Source organism: Phyllostomus discolor, chromosome 4, assembly GCF_004126475.2.
Source record: "Phyllostomus discolor isolate MPI-MPIP mPhyDis1 chromosome 4, mPhyDis1.pri.v3, whole genome shotgun sequence".
NCBI classification, from domain to species: Eukaryota; Metazoa; Chordata; class Mammalia; order Chiroptera; family Phyllostomidae; genus Phyllostomus; species Phyllostomus discolor.
Window position 1 is genome coordinate 29,688,730 of NC_040906.2, and position 20,798 is coordinate 29,709,527.

At 38.4% G+C, this 20,798-nt stretch overlaps 1 protein-coding gene across 4 annotated transcripts in view; it reads left to right on the plus strand.

The window, feature by feature from the left end:
- Positions 1–20,798, plus strand: part of FTCDNL1 (formiminotransferase cyclodeaminase N-terminal like) — a 70,766-nt gene that overhangs the window by 18,150 nt on the left and 31,818 nt on the right. Inside the window, exons 1-3 of one of the 4 annotated variants that reach the window (XM_036023130.1) lie at positions 15,451–15,575; positions 17,601–17,726; positions 20,412–20,507. In XM_036023130.1, the coding sequence (XP_035879023.1) occupies positions 17,612–17,726; positions 20,412–20,507 (211 nt within the window). In that variant the 5' untranslated portion in view covers positions 15,451–15,575; positions 17,601–17,611. Of the gene's footprint in view, positions 1–15,450; positions 15,608–15,657; positions 16,134–17,600; positions 17,727–20,411; positions 20,508–20,798 lie in introns of those variants that run through there. The other 3 variants (XM_036023129.1, XM_036023127.1, XM_036023128.1) reach the window with 3 other exon arrangements.

Here is a 20,798-nt window from a genome sequence, read left to right on the forward strand (position 1 = left end):
TCAGGCACTGAAGTTTCTTAGATTTTGGCCACATGTTGTATAACCTCCTGCATGCTGTATTAATATTCCCACAAAATTCTGATTTTGCTTTTTTTTTTTTCTAATTTGTATACTGACTATTTTGGCAAATAGACTGGCTAGAGTCTCCCAAACAACAAAGCATACTCTTTAGCTAAGGACTAAAAAAGCATGCAAAAATATTACCGTACATAGAAAAATCCATAGAGTACTGAAACAGTTTAAAAAGAAAGAAAAAGAAATAAAACAATCCTGTAAGTCAGGTCACATTTCTCAGATTCAAATGTTAATTATTCCCAGGGAAAACTACCTTGGTAATTGATTTATAGAGGTGTGTTAGAATTTGAATCACTTACCTACGTTCATCCCTAGAAATCTAGCAGTAGTTTAAAGAAAACTTACATGGTAATTTGCCTATACTTATTACACTTGGAGGAACACTTAAAAAACACTACACATAAACAAAATACAAAGCAGGCACATCACTGTGGAGTACAAGTTCCTTAGAGTGACAATAACAATTAGTATAAAAAGAGCAACGCTGGCTCCACTGAGGACTACCATTTCCTCAAAAGCGAAGGAGCAATTTAGAGGAAAGCTACTGGAATTAGTTACTGTATCAGTGAGTTGATTGTTAAATAGTGCCCTGAACTGATTTTGAAATAACACATGGGTATAGTTATGCTACTGGCAAAGGGTACAAAAAAAATTTTCTAAATTCATTTACATTCATCTGCCCTTCCTTTTTATCACGTGTTTTTTTAACCACTAAGACGTCAAGAGAACACCTGCCCCTCTGTTAATTTTTATAGTATTAGATTTATACTTCTAATAGAGGATTAAAAGGCTACTTTGTAATTATCAAGCACAAATCTCAAATTCATATTTAAAAATAAAGTTAATGTCATACCCAAAGTCATGGAAAAATTTAGAAGTGGTGTTTAAAATAGAAATTTAGACTACCGACTTGAAATCCCATGCCCTGACCACCAGACCACACGGCTGCCCGAGGATACTTAAATTTTTTACCGAGTTATTCTTCTTTGTAATTAGATGCAGTGATTAGAGTGTCTTTTGCATTACTCTGCATTTTTCTTTTAAGTCAGGGCTGTAAGCCACATAGGGCACTGTCCCTTACAAACTAAACAAGGATTTTCGGTCTTGCAATACAATCTCTTGATATTTGTTTATAGGTTTCACACATCAAAAAAACAATGAAATCTGTAATTTTTCAAATTACAATCTTTTCATTCTCTAAGTTATGTGCCTATGAGAATTTGCAAACCTTTTGAAGAGAATGTAATCTTTATGCTGACAAAATGTAGGCTTTCATATTTGGGTACAATTACAAATCAAGGCTTTTTTCCCCCATAATAATCAGTTTCTCAAAGTTGTGGGTTTTCCTCATTTGAAAATAAATTAATGGGAATTTTAAAATATAATTCATCCAGTTATTAAATCTTTTCAATCTTTAAAATTAGAAAGCATTCTATCCTCAATCTCCAAGGAAGCAATGGCAGAAAATGCCTTATATTATAGCATATTACTATTAATTTTTTTATTGGAAAAATAAAAATAAACAACTAAAGCCAGTTTAAACTTTTAAAAGGAGGAAAGTTTTATGTGACTGCTTATTGTTACACTTTTTTCACCACAGGTATATTTTCTGTGCTTATATACTGAGTTTTTCTCTATCAAGTACCTTTCAAGAGAAAAGGTCAATTTGGGAACAGCAGAAAAAATCAAAGTACCCAGTACTACAGATGGTTTTCTAAAGGAATTTGAATTAGATAGTATTTTATGTTGCAAAAAGCAATGATAACCTCTATAACTCTAAACATCAGTTTTTTAAATTAGAGATTGATATATAAAGGAACTAATTTTGCATAATTATTCTTTTTAAAATAAAACAGCATAGTTACTAAATTATACAGTAATTTTGTGTAGAGACAAATATTTTCTGGATGCTGTCATGTAATTATTTAGAAATTTTATTCTCGGAACCATGAGTTTTGGACACAGGTTCCTTTTTTTTAAAATTAATACTTCATTTTGAGATGAAAATATGGTCACTCACATTTTTTCCAAGCCTCCCTGGAGCAATCCGCAGGGCAGGGCGTGTGGGGAGGGGGGTGGAGTGGCAGTCACACACGTGACACTGTTAACCCTTATTTACACAAGAGAGGAGTGAAGTGGAGTCGGGAACACCAGTGCTCATCCGAAGTGCTGGTCTTCCCAGCGGTGGCTGCTTTTTGTCAGAGTTCTAGGAAATAAGCTTGGAGAGCAGATTCTTTGTCTAGTTCGCTCAATACCATACCTTTGGTGTCTAGAACAGCAACTGTTTGCTGAATGAATGAATGAATGAATGCATGGTGATTCTCTTGGGCGCCTTTTAAATCGAGTTGCCAAATTAACATTAGTAATCATAGGTGAACTGAAGGTAATCCCACTGATCAGTGAGTGTTACAGGAAGTGTACAGGTGGAAGATAGCTGAGAGAACAGAACCATGTTTGGGATCAGGGGTTCTTGAGGGCAGATGGCCGCTTGGTTAACGTGAACTTTTCCAAAGCAGATGCAAGTCTCGGAAAGACCAGAGATCTATTGACGTCAAAAACCTCAATAGCATATTGAGGTATTGACCTCTTAAATTTATGGATGAAATATAATAGCTGGACTTTCCTTTAAAATTATACTTTGAGGGGTAGGGTAGAGGAAACAGGAGAAACGGATAAGATATAAATGAAATAGAATTGGCTGCATGTTGATAATCATTGAAGCCAGGTACATGGGATCCATTATACTCTTCTCTATCTTTGTGTTTGAAATTTTATATAAACGTCAGCACACACACCCCTCCTCTTAAGATTGTGACATCAGACACATTTATACTACCCGGTATGTAGCTATCAGTCTAATCTTAGATATAGCTCTTCTTGCTCTTCAACGATATATAGATAAGGAAATTAAGAAGATATTTGTCTTCATGACAAATTACTTTTAGCTCTGGATGCAACAAATTATGATAGAAATCAGTACCATATCACTGACATCAGGTTTGTTCTTGGAGAAAAGCTAAGGAGGTATGCCTAGACTTACCTTTACCTAAAGCCCAGGTCGTCCCCAGCATATCTTCACACTTACTTGGATGAGGGCTGAAGAAGTCAAGGAGATTATTGGAAAGGTAACCAAAAAACCAAGGTTTTTTAAAACCTTGATAACTCACCTACTCCAGGCCATCTGCAGAAAAAACTTGGGGTAGCCCTTTTATCAGGTGCTGGAATTTATTACTTTACAGTGCTTTTATGTGATTTTCATTGCTCCATCACAAGATATCTTAGATGTCTGGCCTAACAACCGTCTTTGTCCAAACAGCTGCTATGAAAGAATACCATAGGCGGGGCAGCTTATAAATGACGGCAGGCCAGGAGTCTAGGATCAGAGCGCCAGGGTGGTTGGGTTCTGGTGAAGGCCCCCTTCCAGGCTGCAGGCTGCAGACTTCTCTCTGTATCCTTTTACAAGGGCACTAATCTCGTTTATGAGGGCTCCACCCTCATGACCTTATTATCTCCAGGGGCCTGCCTTCTAACCACCTTGGGCATTAAGTTTTCAACATATGAATTTTGGGGGGATGCAAACATTCGACCATAGCAAACCCATTAATGATTTTCTGTTTCTCTCAAAGTCTGATTCCTTAAGGGATGCACGTATGCTACCTCTTCGGAGGACTCTTTCAGGTCTTTTTCAGCTCAGCGACTTGTGCCTTCATAAACAAACAGTCTGATATAAAGTAATTAAAGTAAATACGTTTGAATTCTCGGTTTGTCTTTAGGAACTACCGCAAGTGATGTGATGCATTCACGAGTTGGTGAGGGGTGATTGTTCTAGTCCAGTCCCCATGCTTTCCTACTCAAAGGGTATTTTCACTAACATTGATTTGTGAATACTTGGCATGGAAGCTTAACTAAAACATCTATGTATTACAGAGTCCTACAGGTCAGGAACTATCTCTCTACTGTACCTTTTTCACTTTCTCATAGCACCTAATAGGTATTCTGTAGCACAGTAAGACCCGGTACCTTTCTTTGCAACTATTACCATCACTGGCACCACACAGCCTGGCATGAGAATAAATGACTCCAATCTTTCATAGTGTTAATAAAAAAATTTTAAAGGCAATCTTGTTACTTCATTAAGAACTTATACAATGGCATCAGTACTAAGGCTGAAAAATCATTACTGTAACAGAATAAGGTCGAAATTAAGTGACCTGTTCACTTCAAATTGCACCTTAACTCCAGTGTTCCTACATGACATTGCAGTTCCAGCTGACCTCTCAAGTCCACTCACAAGAAGAGAAGTTTATAATTCAAATATTATAGGAAGAGGAGATCTAATTTTGACCCTGAGGCAAATTGATGCTAAATAGAGTTTATGGTTTTCTTTACTTTATAAGCTGTAATTGCAAATACAGTTTTCTTCATCTAAAAAACTACCCCACCCTGAAATTTTCAAACAAAAATAGTTTGCAGAAACATTGGCAAAGACATGTTAAAAAAAAACTAACTAGTTTCAATTAGAAGGAGAAGGAGAAAAGAGATGGTGGATATTTTTAAAGGGATTATGTTTTCAATATTTTGGGCACTTGATGTCTAATTCCTACTGCTTTTCTTAAGAAAAGTATTTCTCATGTAAGATTTAAAAGTAATTTAAATGTGCTTAATTTGTAAGTAAGATAAAAATAGCATAAATGTTTACAAGATAACTTTAAGAGAAAAACACAATGTGAATATTATTCAACAGAAACAAAGTTGTCATCAGCAAATGCCATAAATTTCTAAAATATGTGGGTCCATATTATGGCATTAAAATATAGAAATTAATGAAATTAATTAAACAAAAATATTTTGAATGATTCTTTTTAGCAGAATATTTGATAATATAACTTCGTTCACTGCCAATAAATAAATTATATGGGTTGCCCCCATGCACTGTTCATGATGGTGTGTCTGTAGGTTAAATTTAAAACCGTGCTGAACTTTGAGATTAACTCACTCATCACCTTTCCCACAACTATTGCCTAGTGTTCAACATAAGATGTGTCATGACTCCGGTTTTACAAAGTTAGTGTTTTGTTTTGGTGAGCATTTGGTGTAGGGTAAGAAGTTCACATTAAGCAGAGAATTATCCCTTCTGACTTCTTACTGATGCAGGTTCCAGGCCCTTGCGCTGATCTCAGTTCTTGTAAATAGGTAACTCGTGTGTGTGTGTGTGTGTGTGTGTATGTGTATGTATATTTATAAATTCTCACACTCAAGTGCTTTTGAGCCCAGTGAATACTGAACATGGACTTTCATTACCATGTTTGACCACGGTAGCACAGAGGAACCTACTAAAATTGTCTCAAATATTTTTAGTTTACCTTTGAATGTGAAATGGGAGTTGCAGTAATGAAAACAGGAGAAAGCTGAATCGCTGAAGGTACCTAATTATCGGACTAAGGTAGTTCATTCATCCATTAAGTGGCCAGCCTCACGTTAAAGAGAAAGGTCAGAGGTTCTTGTTTGTTTCTAGGAAGAAATTAAATGCAAAAAACAAAGAAGCTCAAAAAGGTCCAGAGGAGCATCATACCTTCCCAGAATGGCTTCTGTGTCTGGTCAGGTTAAAACGATAGGTTTAGAAAAATAAAGCCATTCCCTTGTCACATCCCCCTACCCCTCCAAAAATCCTGCTAGTTTGACCAAACTAAAATCATCCAAACTAAAAAACAGTCAGGAAATAAGATAAAAATGGATTTTATCGTTAAAATGATAATGGCTATTGTAAGCATCCAAGAAGACAACACACCAAGTGGTGAGATCCAAACTTACTTTGCTTGTGGAAAACTTAGCACCTCGAGGAGGAGTCAAGGTCCCACAGGCCCCCTTCAGAAAAAGACTCTTTAAAGGATATATGACTGCGGTCTGTGAAATATGAAAGGTCCAGGGAATTGCAACCCGGATTTTTGAATAGTAGAATTAGGAGCCATCCTCTGAAATCTGAGGGAAGTATTTACAAGTAAAAAAGTCCTTCTGCAGAGGTGGCATATATGGAAAATAAATGGTATGAAGAAAAGTTTAAAAACTGAACATGTAGTACTTCTCCTTTTGATCACCAGGAGAAGTTCGAGATGATCTTGTTGGATCCCTAAACTGTGCAGAAAACACTAGTCAAATCACCTTTTGGAATATGAAAAGTGAACACGAAGGTCCGGCCGTGCTCCTACCCAAGAGGACAACTCATAGAATGTTAACCTATTAGGCTGCAAAGGACACTGTAGAATACCTTGTGCAGCTCCCTCACATTACAGGTGCGGGAACTGAGGTACCGAGAGCCTGAGTCATTTATCCAACATTAGCCACTTGGTTAGAACAAAAATATGACTTCTTGATCTCTGAAACAAAGTTCTTTCCACTATGCTACACTGAGTAATCAGGGACATCTTGGTACCCACTCAAAGCTAAAAATGTGTTATTCATAGCACTGATTGCTTTCTTACAGAGACGCTGTCGATTAAAGAGAGTTAAATGCGATTACAATTATTGTCATCATGGTCGTTAGATTTCGCTGCTCTGATCCACCCGCTGGGGATCTATTTTAAACCACACAGGTTGTAAAAGTAGTCCACTGTCCTGTAACATAAAAGAGTTACTTTAGGGTCAAAACAATCCTAGGATAATTCCTGCATGAAAGTCCTCTTTTTAATGACCTTGCCTCCTCCCCTTTCACAGAGTAATGGTACCTTATCTTAGAGAAGGATGGAGCTTGGGGACCAGACTGCCTTAGGCTGAACCTGGTTGGCAATGCTCTGTGTTTTCATGTTGAATGAATGAACAAAGGAGGTGATCAAGGAACAAAATCTTTTAATATATGGCTGTGGGAAGTTTATCTCATGAAAGAGAGGAGGAGATTTTGTATTGGGATGGGAAAAACGCAAAAAAAAAAAAAGTCATAGTCCATTAAACATTTTGTCTACAAAATTAGATTTTAATGAACTCTGTTAATAGCAGTGCTTTCTTCCGCATCTCCAATCCCGCGTGGGCTCTGCACACTGCCGTTCACATGTGATGCTCCTGGTAGTTGGTGCGGACTGCCTTCTTTCACGTCAAAACCCAAAACTCACGTGTTGAGAAAAAGAAACCTCAAAGTTATTATGTTCTACATCATTTCATTTACATCTTACTCTCCTTTTAAATTTAGAATGGAGGTGTGTAAATATGAACTCCAGCCGAATGCCAAACGGTATAGTATTATGTGAACAACTTTCAGAGGCTGGAGCTAGATGTCATCACAGAATGAACTTCTTGGATGTAAGAAATATGAAACAAAATGGCAATTACGCTTTTACAGTAAAAAAATCTCAGTACTTAAACATTTTAAAGCTTCATATCAGGGTACAGAAACAAATATTCAGGTTATTGTTCATCTTTTTCCATATTTCTCAATTTAATAACTTAAAGATTCTTATTTGTTTTTTATATAGGATTATCAGCTTTCATAGTCTTCCCTGATTTTGCAACACTTTGCTCTTCCAATACTCCCAGCATATAAGGAAATTTTAATTCCAAGTTATGTCTGTACATTCCCAGTGAATATTCAAGTATTAACCAATTCATTGGGATGGTCTTCCTCGTGGGCATGATATCCCTGCTTTGCCGACTATACATGACGCAGACATCACGCCGATGAAGTGTGTGTGTGACTACTTGATTTTCCGAAGACTAAAGGGGAATCTGTAGTTGAAGCCAGATAGAAATCTTGACCATATACTCAAGTCAAAGTCAAGCTTCACTAAGTTCTAATTCAGAGTGTGGTAGAACATTTAAATAAGTAAAGAATAGCCTAATTTTTAATAGTTTCTATCTCTTCCTTTCATCCTTTTCTGGAGAAATAACTAGGTATTTTAAACTGAAATCAATGAATTCCACTAAAGTCCACAAGATGGTGCTATGAAGTGGTGTTTGAAATTTTTTAAAAAAACCATATGTCTTGTAGGAGCTATTTTTAGGCAGGGTCAAATAAATACCATTTAATAACATTGACTACAAAATAAATGCTCTTCTTTCTTAAAAAAGCAATGTGAACCAGATTAGTTGATATGAGGAAGGTATACCTTTACTCCTAATGTTACTTTTTAATACTTTATCTCATAAATTATACTTCTGTTAACTCTGTTACTGATCTCAGGTTTTAAGACTATTTCCTGTGGAGACTAAGGATTGAACTTGGACCTCAGCAAGGTTAAGTCATAATGTAAAAAGTACTGGACTGAGACAGAGACCGGAGTCCTAATCTCTAAGCTCCCCACACATTGCTGCATCCAGCTGCTCTCAACCAAGGGCAATTCTGCCCCTGAGGGACATTTAGCAATGTCTGAAGACATTTTTGATTGTCACAACTGGGAGTGTGGCGGGGAGACCGTCAATGGCCTGGTAGAGGTCAGGGAGGCTGCTGATGCACAGGACAACCTCCACAACAAAGAATTATCCTGCTGGAGATATCAATACTGCCAAGGTTAGAAACTTGACCTATTCTCTCTTTTTTTGGGTTGTCTGTTCATTTATTAATTAGTTCACACAATCATTAAGCTATGCATTATCCACCTCTCAGTCTATCAATTTATTCCTTCAACAGAGTTTTGCAAAGTGCCTGCTATGACTCAAGGCTGAACTAAGCTCTAGGGATTGCAAAGAGAAAAGTTATCCTAATCTTGTTCATTCTAACTAGGGAGAGAGATAATCATAGTTTATTAATAATATTACATTTATGAATAATATTACAATAATATTATTGTAATAATACTGATCACTGTTTCAGTGGTAAGTGTAAGATGTGACGAGAACACAAAGAGTATGATGAATTCTGACTGTGACAGAGTTCAGGAAGGCTTCACAGAGGTGGGGTTTGTTTATTGAGTGGGTTCTCCACTCAATAAAGCGCACACAGAGCCAGAGACATTTAGCAGTCCCCAGCGCGCTTGGCTGAGCAGTACGCTGTGTGTCATGAGACTCGAGTGTAGAATGGGGCTACTACCCACCACAGTTAGAGACTTGGACTTCATCCTCCAGCATTTAAAATTTAAAACGGAAGAATGACGTTAGACGTATGGCAATCACTTCACCTCCTTCGGCCTGAGTTTCACACCCTTAAAGTGTTTGGTGAGATACGTTTTAGGTTTCCTTTGAAAACCTTTAAAACTGTGTTTTGTGATCATAAAGTCAATCTATTAGATATATTAAGTACTACATATTCTTAATTTATATTGCAACTATCAATAAAGATCACAGTATCTATAAAGAAAATATCTTTTTTATACACAAAAATTGTGTTATCACAGATTTATTTTCATTATAATGAATAAAATGTAATGTATTCCTATTAATATATTTGGTGTTTGTTTTAAGGCTGGAAATACTTAAGAAGATCAAGTTATTCTATAGAATATACAATCTTTCTATTGGTTTATTCCCATGTCAATAACTACTTTAAGTTCACCCAGGATAAATTTTTGAAATATTTTTTTCAACTTTATCTACTCTTTGTACTTTTATCAATAAGTTTTGGACAATCTAGTTAGATCTAAGTAGTTTAACATATGTTTATAATTTGAATAATTACTTCAAAAATATTAGATTTAAGAGAACAAAACAATGGACTCTTTTATTTCTTACATTAATAAACGAAGAAAACCCAAAGATTAACAACTGTCTGGATTTTACTTGTGTAGAATTTGTTAACTATCAAGTGAATATTTGATATAAGTTGATTGTAATTTACAAACTATATTTTTACTGTATATTTTTCATTTAGCATGTTTATACTTGTGACTTAAATTCCCTGTAAAATAGAGGTAGCTGAAACCACTGTTACAGACCAGTTCCGTTGTCATTCAGAATTTAAGCCCAGAGAGAAAGTGGCATGGCATGAGATTAAAAAAAATTGGATAGGGAGGGTACATAAAAGAAACATGGGCTCCACCTCTAAATTAGAGAGCAGAAATCTAGGAGGGAAAATGCCACTCTTTGCCCCAAATGGAGCAATGAAAACACTGCTGTGAAAGTGACAGAGGCGCTGGGAAGGGCGGGCTGGGTGCAGGTCTCTGAACGGGCTGGCGGCGCCGTGACTGAGCCGCTCTCGCCCCTGCCCGTTGTCTCACTGTAATGGTCTGCTCTATTTGACTGCGCCTTTCTGAACCCTTTTTTCTCCTTCCCCGAAATCATTATCCTATGGTTTCTGTGCTACATTTCCTCAAGTACTAATTAAAGCCTTTGGTGGATTGTTTCAGACATGAATACCCATTCATATTTATTTTCCTTTACAAAAATTATTATTAAAACCCATCTAATAACTAAAAATGCAGTGTGGATCTTCCACAGTGCTTGCATTTTGAGACAGCACCACGGGCTTGTTGCAAGATAGAGGGTCAAGCTTCGAAAGATGATAACCTCGTACTGTGTTATAAAAAGGGTGTCAATTCCTGTGAGAGTGGTTGAACTAGTTGGTGGTTTTTCAGGCACCTTAGGATTCGCAGGGGGCCACAGAAGCAGCAGTAGTGGGGGTACAGTGTAGGACGCAGGACACGGCCACCCCTGTCCCACCGCCAGTGTTTATCACAAACTCTGCTTCCCCCTCTGTTGCTTATCCACCCCAGATCAGACACGGTTTGGGCAAAGGTTCCAGTGAGGTGCCCGATGATCTCTAAGGTCCCTTCTGACCTGAGCTTCTATAAATTTTTACTTTCACATTCTTTCCCAAAACATAGAACTTCAAGCTAAAAAAAAAGTTTGCATAATACCTGAGAGGCACAAGGTAGGGTAAAGAAAACATTGAAAACAACAGCACCAAAAACTAATCTTTTCACACCCCTTCACAAGAAAGTAGACATTTTCTATTTAAATGCAACTAAACTATATTTAAAAAGTTCAAACACTGAGATATAGAATAAAAGACAAACAAATCAGCAGGAAAAGCTTCACCCAGCCTACAGTTTGAATGTCCTGCAGGGATGCCTTGGAGACTTGCCTGAGAGCTGGGGGAGCGGTTCTCCTTAGAAGGGCCCCTTTTCAAAGCAGGGACAGCTCTGAACACAAGTGAATTAGGACATGCAGGAGCCACAGGAACGCATCTGTTCTGGGTCTCTGATGCCTGTTCATACGACAGTTACCCTCTCGGTGTCAGTGAGAGTTGCCATTCACTTGCATATACACGGGACATTAAGTATCAGCAACACGGGACATTAAGTATCAGCAATACAGAAGTGCCCTGAGTGTGACCAGGTATCACTGCCCTGTCACAATCTGTGTCCTTTTCCTGAATGCAATTTGGTACTTACTCCCCACTTGTTAACATTTTCAAGTAACTATTTGTTGATAAGGACCTCATGAAATTCATGTTACTTAGGGAACTGTTTCTAAACATTCCATTCCCAACATTTTTTTTCTGGATGTGGTAAGATACATTTTGTGAATTACGATAGTTTTAGAAATGAACTTAATGTAGTCTTGTAAGTTAAAACAAATTTTCAGCAAAGAGTCAAAGTCTGTTTTAGGAATTCCTTTTCATCTGCAATACAATTAATAGCTATAAAAAAACCAGCTTTGGAGAGAAGCTCTATGAGACACGTCATTCCATGCAGCACCAAGGCCCAGTAGGAAGGGAGTGCACACTGTACGGCCACATGGAAGACATAAAAAGGCGAGGAATGAATTAAGGGGTGGGCACATCATAGACTTTTAACTTTTGGCTAGTTACATGAGGTATTTCAAGGGTGAATGAAGAGAATGCATAACAAGTGATCTCAATTTAAGCTAATAACTATGCTTACATTCTAAACGATTGGCGTTTCATGATAAAGAGATCAGCTGGCTACAGAGGAAGAATCCAGTCTATGTTGTGTCAAGGGAAAGATATTTCCCAAATTTTAAGCTATGAAAAAGGTTAAAAGGTTAAAATTTTTGTGGGTGTTTTTCCTTTTTCATTAAGACAATAATTGCTTAGAGATCGTTTCCCATAATTAAGGCGGAGACGAATGGGCAATGGGGGTGTTTCTGTTAGTCACTACAACTTTTTTCTGGACATCAAGCTCCTTTTCTTCATTTAAAATAAATGAATACCATTTCCCAACTCCCAACTAAAATGGCGGCAGTGAAACTCATTTGCTATTGTAGAAAATGACTAATAAAACACATATTTCATGATGTCACATGATTCAAATAACTTAATACAAGTAATTAAAACCACTTCTGCACTTAACTCATGCTGAAATGACAACCAAATTCACTTTTAAACATCTTTCATTTATCAGACTACATTTACATGAAAGAAATAAAATATTTTCATGTTCCATAAGGAGGGAAGAAATAGAATTAAATCTGGCATAGTCCAAGAATATGGTGAAAGTGGTATCTTCAATGAAAAAAATTGCATTAGGAATTAGACTTCTGTCTTTTGGGGGGAAATTTTCTAGCCATGTTTTCCAGAACACAAGTAGATGCTAGAACAGGAAAATAGAAAATAGCCATAGCATTAATTAAAATGTTCTTTAAGTATTATTTCAAAATTCCATAGCACAATAGGAAACTTTCTAGTTACCACATTCTGAAATGTATCAGACTAATGGGTGATGAAATGTATTAGGTTAATAGAGTTAATTATTTGCTTGTTTTAATAAAGGTTTGCCTTCTTGTAAGATAACTTGGCCAAATTGCATTTAAATGAAAACTCTCAAACATACTATAAATTATATGTATCCACTGGCCTGGAAGCTTCTACCCTTGACATTTCAGGTTCTGCTGCCCATTTGGGGGCGCAAAGAGAGGACACAGGCAGAGCCTCACGGTGCAGTCTCCTCTCAGCCCTGTGATCAGAAGCTGGCTGGCATGAAGGGGCGACAACCACCAGGCAGGGTCAGAGTGAGAGGAGGGAGGCTAAATTGGCAAGTGTAGGGTAGGGGCCTGTCTTTATTTACAATTTTGCTTTTGTGTTCACCATGGATTTCTAATTGTGCATTAACTTTGAAATTTTAAGGTACTGAATTATTGAGTATTTTGGCACCCACTTAAATTTTGCTCCCAAGGTGAATCTCTCACTCACTCACCCTAGTCGCAGCTCTGCTTGAACTGTACCGGGGCTCTGGGTTCCAGCAGAGCCTTGCAGCCACACTAGAGCATAACCTTTCCCTGCTACCACCTCGGCTCCGGCAGGCCAGAGCAGGTTCCTACAAGAGCAGTGTTCTCTCTGCTTGTAAAAATAAAATGAAGGGTACAGAAATGTGTCCTCTTTGTCTCCCGGGGCACCGATGGGAGTGTCAGGAAACAGTTGTCATTGGAAGAACTGACACTGGACTTTTAGCTGCGCCCTCTTCCATTGCTTCTGTTTCTGGACAGGAACCATAATGAGCAAAAGAATCAATGCCCTGAACATGGGCTTGGAGGGGGAAACAAGGAGTCATCGTAGCACATTCACCCAAAAAGCCTGAGAAATCCCTCCAGAGCATGCTAAGTAAAATAAAAATGAGAGGCTGATGCGCATACATTGTCACCATGACCTACAGCTCTTTTAAGTCACAACATGGGCAGGGTTACGTGTGGTAGAGCTCAACTAACACCAAGGGTACCTTTCTACTCTTGAAGGGAACAAGATAATTACCTTCCATCTTATTGTTAAACTTCTCACCAGAGCTGTCGATATGTGTCTTCTTGTCTTTTCCCAAAAGACATGCCGCCAGTCCATAGACCGGGCCAGGCGCTGCCCCTTCATGAAGAACGTCTGGGCCCTGCGATCTCACCGTGTGTGTTTGATAAGAGTGGAGTGGAGAAAGGGACTAAGGTTTACTAACTCCTGGTGTTTATGCTTTCAGAAATGTTATTTTACTTGATGTCCAGTCAGCCCTGTAAGGGAGAAGCAGGGAAGAAGCTTTAATTCTGGCACTGGCTACAGTCAGAACCACAAAGCCCCGAGTTGTCACAGGTTTTCCTGCAGGGATATGATAATACCAGACGTAATGCTACGACTCTTTCATTTCAGCAAGTAGCCGCATCACAGGATTGTTTGCAATGATGGAACACAGAGGCTTCAGTTCCATCATCCTTCATGGAAGTCAACTTTGGACACTGAAGTACTGTTTGGAAATTGAAAGCCGAAGCAATAGGTGATAAAAGCTCTCAAAAGGAAAGAAGAGAAATTAGAACATCGATTTGATTAAAAAGCCCTCAAGAGTATCTGCTAACATTAGATGGGTATTGGTTTTTAGGTATTAACGTGACTATAAATCTATTTTATACATTTCTATGCAGATTCAGTAAAAACAGAAAAAAAAAACACTTAAATATATATTTAATTCCATAGGATCCCAAAGCACTTGAGGATTTAAACTGATAAGCCAACCTCAAAGGGACTGATTCTTGCAACTAAAACACAGACACCTCTGGGGTGAAATGTGGCAACAGTTTGACAGGCAGAGCAGTAGCTTAGGCCAGAAAGGATTTATCCAATTAAAATTATGGGATGAATTTTGGCTGGCAGAATGTAATTACCAGCCTTGGAATGGATCCAGGATCCTGAGGTTAACACCCCTCCTCTTGCCAACAACCCTCCTACCTGCCAACACTCTGAGATGGGGAAGGCTGGATCTGACACAATCGCATATAATACTGTTGTGACATCTAAGTACAATGATGATGATGTGAGAAGCATCATGAACTTGATTTTTTTTAACACTCATTATGTTACTTATTTTTATGCCACATTAGGCTAGAAACCAAATGTCCACATAAATGTTAATTTCCTCAAGTCTGTGTTTAAAAAGTATAATTAGAAAATAAAAAATAGATTTAAAAATTAATTTATTCTGTCAAAGTAGTTATTTAGTGATTATTTCAGTTTAGGAACGAAATTGGATCAAAATGGTGACATTTAATCATTGCTACATAAAAAAAAGCAGGTCTTGATTTTTTGGAAGAGAAATGTGTTCTTGAAGTTCACTGGCCTAGAAAAAAAGGGAAATGCTTAATGCTTGGTTCATGTTGGTTGTCACTGACTAAATGGTCATGTGCAAGTACTGCTTTTGTTGTGGGGTGGGTCCAGTTAGTATTCACAAGCACCCGCGCGAGTATTTCTCAGGAGGGAGTTTACCAAAGAGGTGCGTGCACGTGCGCCTGTAAACCAGAGAGAAGAGCCCCCTGCTGGTGTATGATCAACGTTGGTAACGACCTCATCCTTGGATCCTAATGCCCTTTTAGAAAGTCATTGATTTACTTTCACGGAGAAAACTGTGAAGAGTTCCCAGATAAAAGCAGAAGGGAAGAGTCAACTCTACAAAGAACGTTAAAGTTTCAGGGAAAGCGAGCACGCAGGGTACTGGCCGGTGCCAGACTCAGGGTCAGGGTCTGGGAGAGAACGCTGCGGGGAGCGTGCCTGGGGCACCCGGGAGGCGGGGCTGTCGGCCTAAAACTACGCGCAGGTCCCGCGCAGCGACTCCGGCGCAATACCCTCCGATCCTGCCGCCCCTCCAAGCGTACAGGTCAGTTCTCCTAAACCGTGGAGCGGCCACAGGTTCGAGTCGGTCCCGGGCTTCACCTCTCGTAGATGCGCTCCTGGCGGACCCCATGGGGGCGGCCGCGGAATCCTCTGGCGCCTTTGCCAAGTCCCTCGGATTAGCCTTCGGCCCACGCGGCCCTGGGACTCTCCACACCGGAACCGGGGCGGGGCCGCGCAGAGTTGTCCCAGCCGTGGGTTCTAGCCCCAGCACGGGCTTCCGACTGCTCAGCGAGTCTCTGCTCGACCCTAAAAGTGTTAATTGTGGTTCGTGTGCAGGAGGCTGGTGATTTGGCAGAACCATCGCAAACTGCTCCACTCCGCTCTGGCCCAGCTGGTACCTCCGGGGCAAGGCAGGTTTTTGGTTTGTCGCCGGAAGTCACCGATTGGTGCATGAAGGGGTGGGCGGTCTAGGATCCCACACTCTCAAAACTGTTCTAAGGTCTTGCTCTAGGTCACTTTGTTGGAGAGAAACTCACCTTTTTGACTAAAGCGTTAATGCTCTCCAAAAGCCTGGTGCTGCCGCTGATTGTTTGCTGTGAAGGTAGATTTTCCTAACACCATCTTTGTATGATTTAGCTGTCCACAGGGAATCAAAATGTGGAACGAGAAGATGAAACTAATCCTTTCTTTTGCATTGTTAGGGGTTGCCATAAACACCATTTGTTAAAAAGCATAATTATGTTGGGAAAGTGCCTGATGAGACAATTAAGCTACATAAACACACCGAAAACAAATGAAAGCCAGAAGACGCCCACACCCCTTGTGTAAAGCAATTTTTTGTTTACATAAAAACCCGAGGTCTGAGCTGCTTTATTACAACAATGTTATTAATGTCTAGGAAAACCTAATGACTGTATTTTTTATGAATTTTCAACGCGATGATGGTCACAATATGAAAACCCGAACTAACCGTGAGCCCCGTACTCCCAGATTAATATGATTAGGCCAGTGATCCTAGTGAATGGAAGCTAGTGCGTTTATGCATCGAGTGCAGTTATTCGTACCCAGCACATTTCCTTAAACTCAAAAGCTTAATGTTGGTCTGAGTTGGACGGCGTTCACTGAAAGATCCCCCACGTGGAGGACGTTACCTGACACAAAATGATCTTTGTCAAGTATTTGTTGAACGAATTCATGAGGGCTACATTTCATTTTTAGGTGTGATATTGAAAAGGCCGAAATATGATGGCCTGATCTTGAAGATGGGAATTCTTTCACTATTTTGAGTTCAATTTGTTCAATTCATATCATTTGAGGTAAGGAAAAATAGTTGAAAAATGCCTTTCTAGAGTACTACAGAGAATCAAAGCAACCTCCAAAATGTGTGCAATTAATCGATTTTCAATGAAAGAATCAGTCACATTTTTGGCATTATTGAGTAACATACTAGAGTCCATGTCAGCTTTCAGTTCAAGGTACAGAGTCCTGTGAAAAGATTTGAAACTGATTTAGAAACTTTGGAGATCAAAGTGCAAGAAGAGGAACTTAGTCAAATAGTTAACATTTAAGACCTTCAGATGAGTCCCTTTATTTCTTTTTGCTGGAGGAAAAAATGTTTCTGTAAGAATGAGCATGTTAAATAATCTCCCTCATTCTCCCTTTTTTTTTTGTATTTCCCCAGTAAGTCTCATTTAACAGAAAGAGCATGCTTATTTGTTACGTAGAAAGGACCTGGAAAACAGAGATCAACTAAGAAAGACTACGCTTCAAAGGGAATAACATTTTAATGAAAAAGTTTCACTTACAGCACAGAATTCAGTCTGAATAACTTGAAAGATATTTTCTAGTGTCATTAACAAGTTCATAGGTACATGGCACATACACACAGTTTCTTGATGAGTCAATCTGAGGATTTTATCATTTAGTTGTTCCCTAGGAATGAAGAGTGACGTGTTAGTATTACGACTAACTGGTTTCCGAAGAGCTATGATTTTTAATGGTGAATAGACATGAACATATGAATGAATTGTAGAGACCAAAATGAAGATTCCTTTTTCTCCTATTCTAGAAAAAATCAGCATGTCTTCCTCCAGATTGGGGCTCCGTTTGGCTGCCTGTTTACTAAACATTTCAGAAGCCAGAAGAAAACACATTGTTGAGAACATAGCAAAAGCAGCTCTTCTTGGAAAAAATGGTAGGAACAACAGCTATGTAGTGTTTTGGTACTATAGTAATTTTTGTACTCTGCAGACAGTATCCATAGAACACTTCCCTGTCTTCATAGTTTACCCCTTGTTCTCAGGCTGTTACAGCTTCTGCAGGACTCCGGGATACTGAGGTAGAGCAGTCAGGCAGATGTGCTCGTATGGTCTTTTCCAAATGCCTATGTGCGCTCAGCAACACGGTTCTTGACATTGGAAAGTGATTGTCTGAAATAGCCACTGTTCAGGATATTGACAGGCTCCTGAGGAGGGCATAGTTACACGAAGGTTAAAGATTCCCCTCATAGGCTGTTTATTTGGTCATTAATAGAATGAGCAGAACTGGGCATTATGCTTTTTATTCAGCAGGTTACATAAAAAATAAGCTTGCTATTCACCAACTACTTCTCAAAGAACTCCTGCCAGCAAAGCCCATGCTAGCTATCATTACAGCATTATTATTTCTACTACATTTTCTCTGTGAAAAGACTCTTAGGCAATTGCATTTAAGTGATTTGGGTTAGATCACTTAGCAATTCAGAAGACTGGAACTCAAGCCTCCTTACTCCCTGGGCCAGTATTTACTATGTGAGAGAGAGTACTTTCCTTTTTTTCACCCTTGTTGAAATGTTCATATAATGAGACAGTTCTAGACATCATTTGTTTTTACTCACATATACAAAACACAGTGTATTTACAGACTTCATATTGTTTAAATAGAAAGCCTTGATATTAAATGAAGTATTTTTTTTTGGCACTAGGTGAGCATTGGGACCATAGTCCCAAAGCACTTTGGACAGTAGATTTTAACTTCTGATTGTCATTTTTTATTTAGTTATTGCTTTTCGTGAGAAAGAAGTGTTTCCTTTAGCTAACGATTGAGCACATTTAAATTACTGTCTTGCAGCTTTGCAGGAGCTAGAAATGTCTATGAAAATTCCTGATAATGCTGATAAGAAAAACCCTCTGGAGTCAGTATACAGCTGTGCTTTTGCATTGTCTTTGTGGGAGAGCCCATTTGGGCCCTCATTGTCAGACACAGTGCATGTAATGGGATTGGGTTACCTGTCTCTGTGATTGAATGAATGTGCAGAGACATTTGGGGAAGCCACACACTGATGGATGCCTGGGTCTCAACTCACAGTTTTTATCAGCTTATTAGTGGCAGCAGCTCAAATGGAATTATAGCTATTATACTCCATTACAAATACCAAACAATTTACTTCTGCTGAGATTCAGACTGACAGCTCCTCCTGCCAGCAGTAATTTTTTTCTATGTGCGTGCTTTAGAAATTGCAGGAGAAAGTGTTTCATTCTTTCAGCATTTGATTCAATTGGGTCATATGAAACTGAGAATAAAAGCTTTTCAGAAGAAATTTAGGATGAAAAAAATAAAATCATCTCTTTTCTTCTAGGAGCTAGAGTATGTTGAAAAATACATTTAAAAGGAGGTTGTATGATCTCGTTTTTGCTTTTTTATAGTTATGAAAATGCAGGGAAGGTAGCACTAGTTAAGAAAATGACCTATTGTTTTACAAATACTTAAAGGCATTTATTTTTAAGTAAGTGGAATAAAACCACATTACCTATAATTTTTCTAATTAAGTAATGTGAAAACATTTAAATGGTCTAAAAAGTCTTAGGTAAAGAAACCTGAGTTATAAATTCTAGACCTACACCAGGGCAGGTCTGTATAGATGCTTGTTTGGCTATGAGCAAGTGACATAGTTTATCCTTTCATATTATTAAAGTTAATAACATAGGGCTGCCGTAAGCTCTGTAGTTCCTGAATGTAACTTATTTTTCCTCTCTTCTGAAAAGATTAATTGTTAAGCTGCCAGGGGACAGGGCGACAAAGGTATAATGGCATAGAGAAAGGTTTAATGACTGCCTGAAAACTTTTGTCCTTCACTTTGAATTAGCTTTTGCAGGCTTAAGGGGGACTTTTAAAGGGGCTGAACCAGGCTTGTAAACTTCAAAAATAACTTCGGGGTTCTGTGTGGCTGCCACATAGGGCATGGCAGCTTTCTCCTTGAGGTTACACATTCAAGTGAGTCACAAGCCACTGCAAGCTGGAAGTCATTAACATCTGAAGGCTGTTGGTGGCCCCTGAAAAGGAGGTGGTGGCGTCAGAACAGTTTCTAATAGACAGGTGCATGCATCCCAGAAACCTCTGCTTCAGGCACTAATTGGCCTATCCTAGCTTTTCCAGATGTCGGGTTTTCATGCAGTTTGATTTCTGGGTTTGGGAAGGAAAACTTGATAAGGCCTAGAAGATGAGATTGATAAGGAACAGAATTTAGAGTGATATGATGTGGCAATTGAAAGAAGAGGATACCATCTTAGCCTGAGTTAAGAGATACCAAAGGCTGAGATGAGCCATCTAGTTATATAGAAAGACACTGCAAGAAGCAGACATTGCTACCCATAAATTTCATGATTAGCTAATGCCACTTCAGAGGTCACACTCCAGGATTTTTATATTGAATTTAATACATGTAATGTATACAACACATAAAATATATCAATATGCAATAACATTATATATTATATATAATTCAATAGTATATAAAATACATTATATATTTTAATAATATATGAGACAATATATATAATTTATACATAAATTATATGTATAATAAAACATATATTTTATATATCTATATATTTTTTTACAGGGAAGAAACATCCTGAAGTATCAGTGCTCAATATATTTTCTGATCAAGACTACAACAGATCAGTCATTACAATAGCAGCTTCTATTGATGAATTAGGTGAGATTTCGGTTTCTTTCTCTACATATATGTCTATGAAAAGGGGAGGTTTCAGATAGACCTGAATGCTCTTTCATCATTGATTTACTCTTCAAATCTGAATAATCCATTATATGGAGAGTCTATCTGAAAACTATATTTATCATTTTTCTGAACATACACATCTCAAACATTTCCCATTTCCTCTTCATTAAAATGAACCTTGGGGCCCAAGAGTGAATACCTTTCTTTCCCAGAATGATCTTCAGGTTTGCACCCCTGGAGCACTGGCGTTGAAGCCAGCCTTGACTC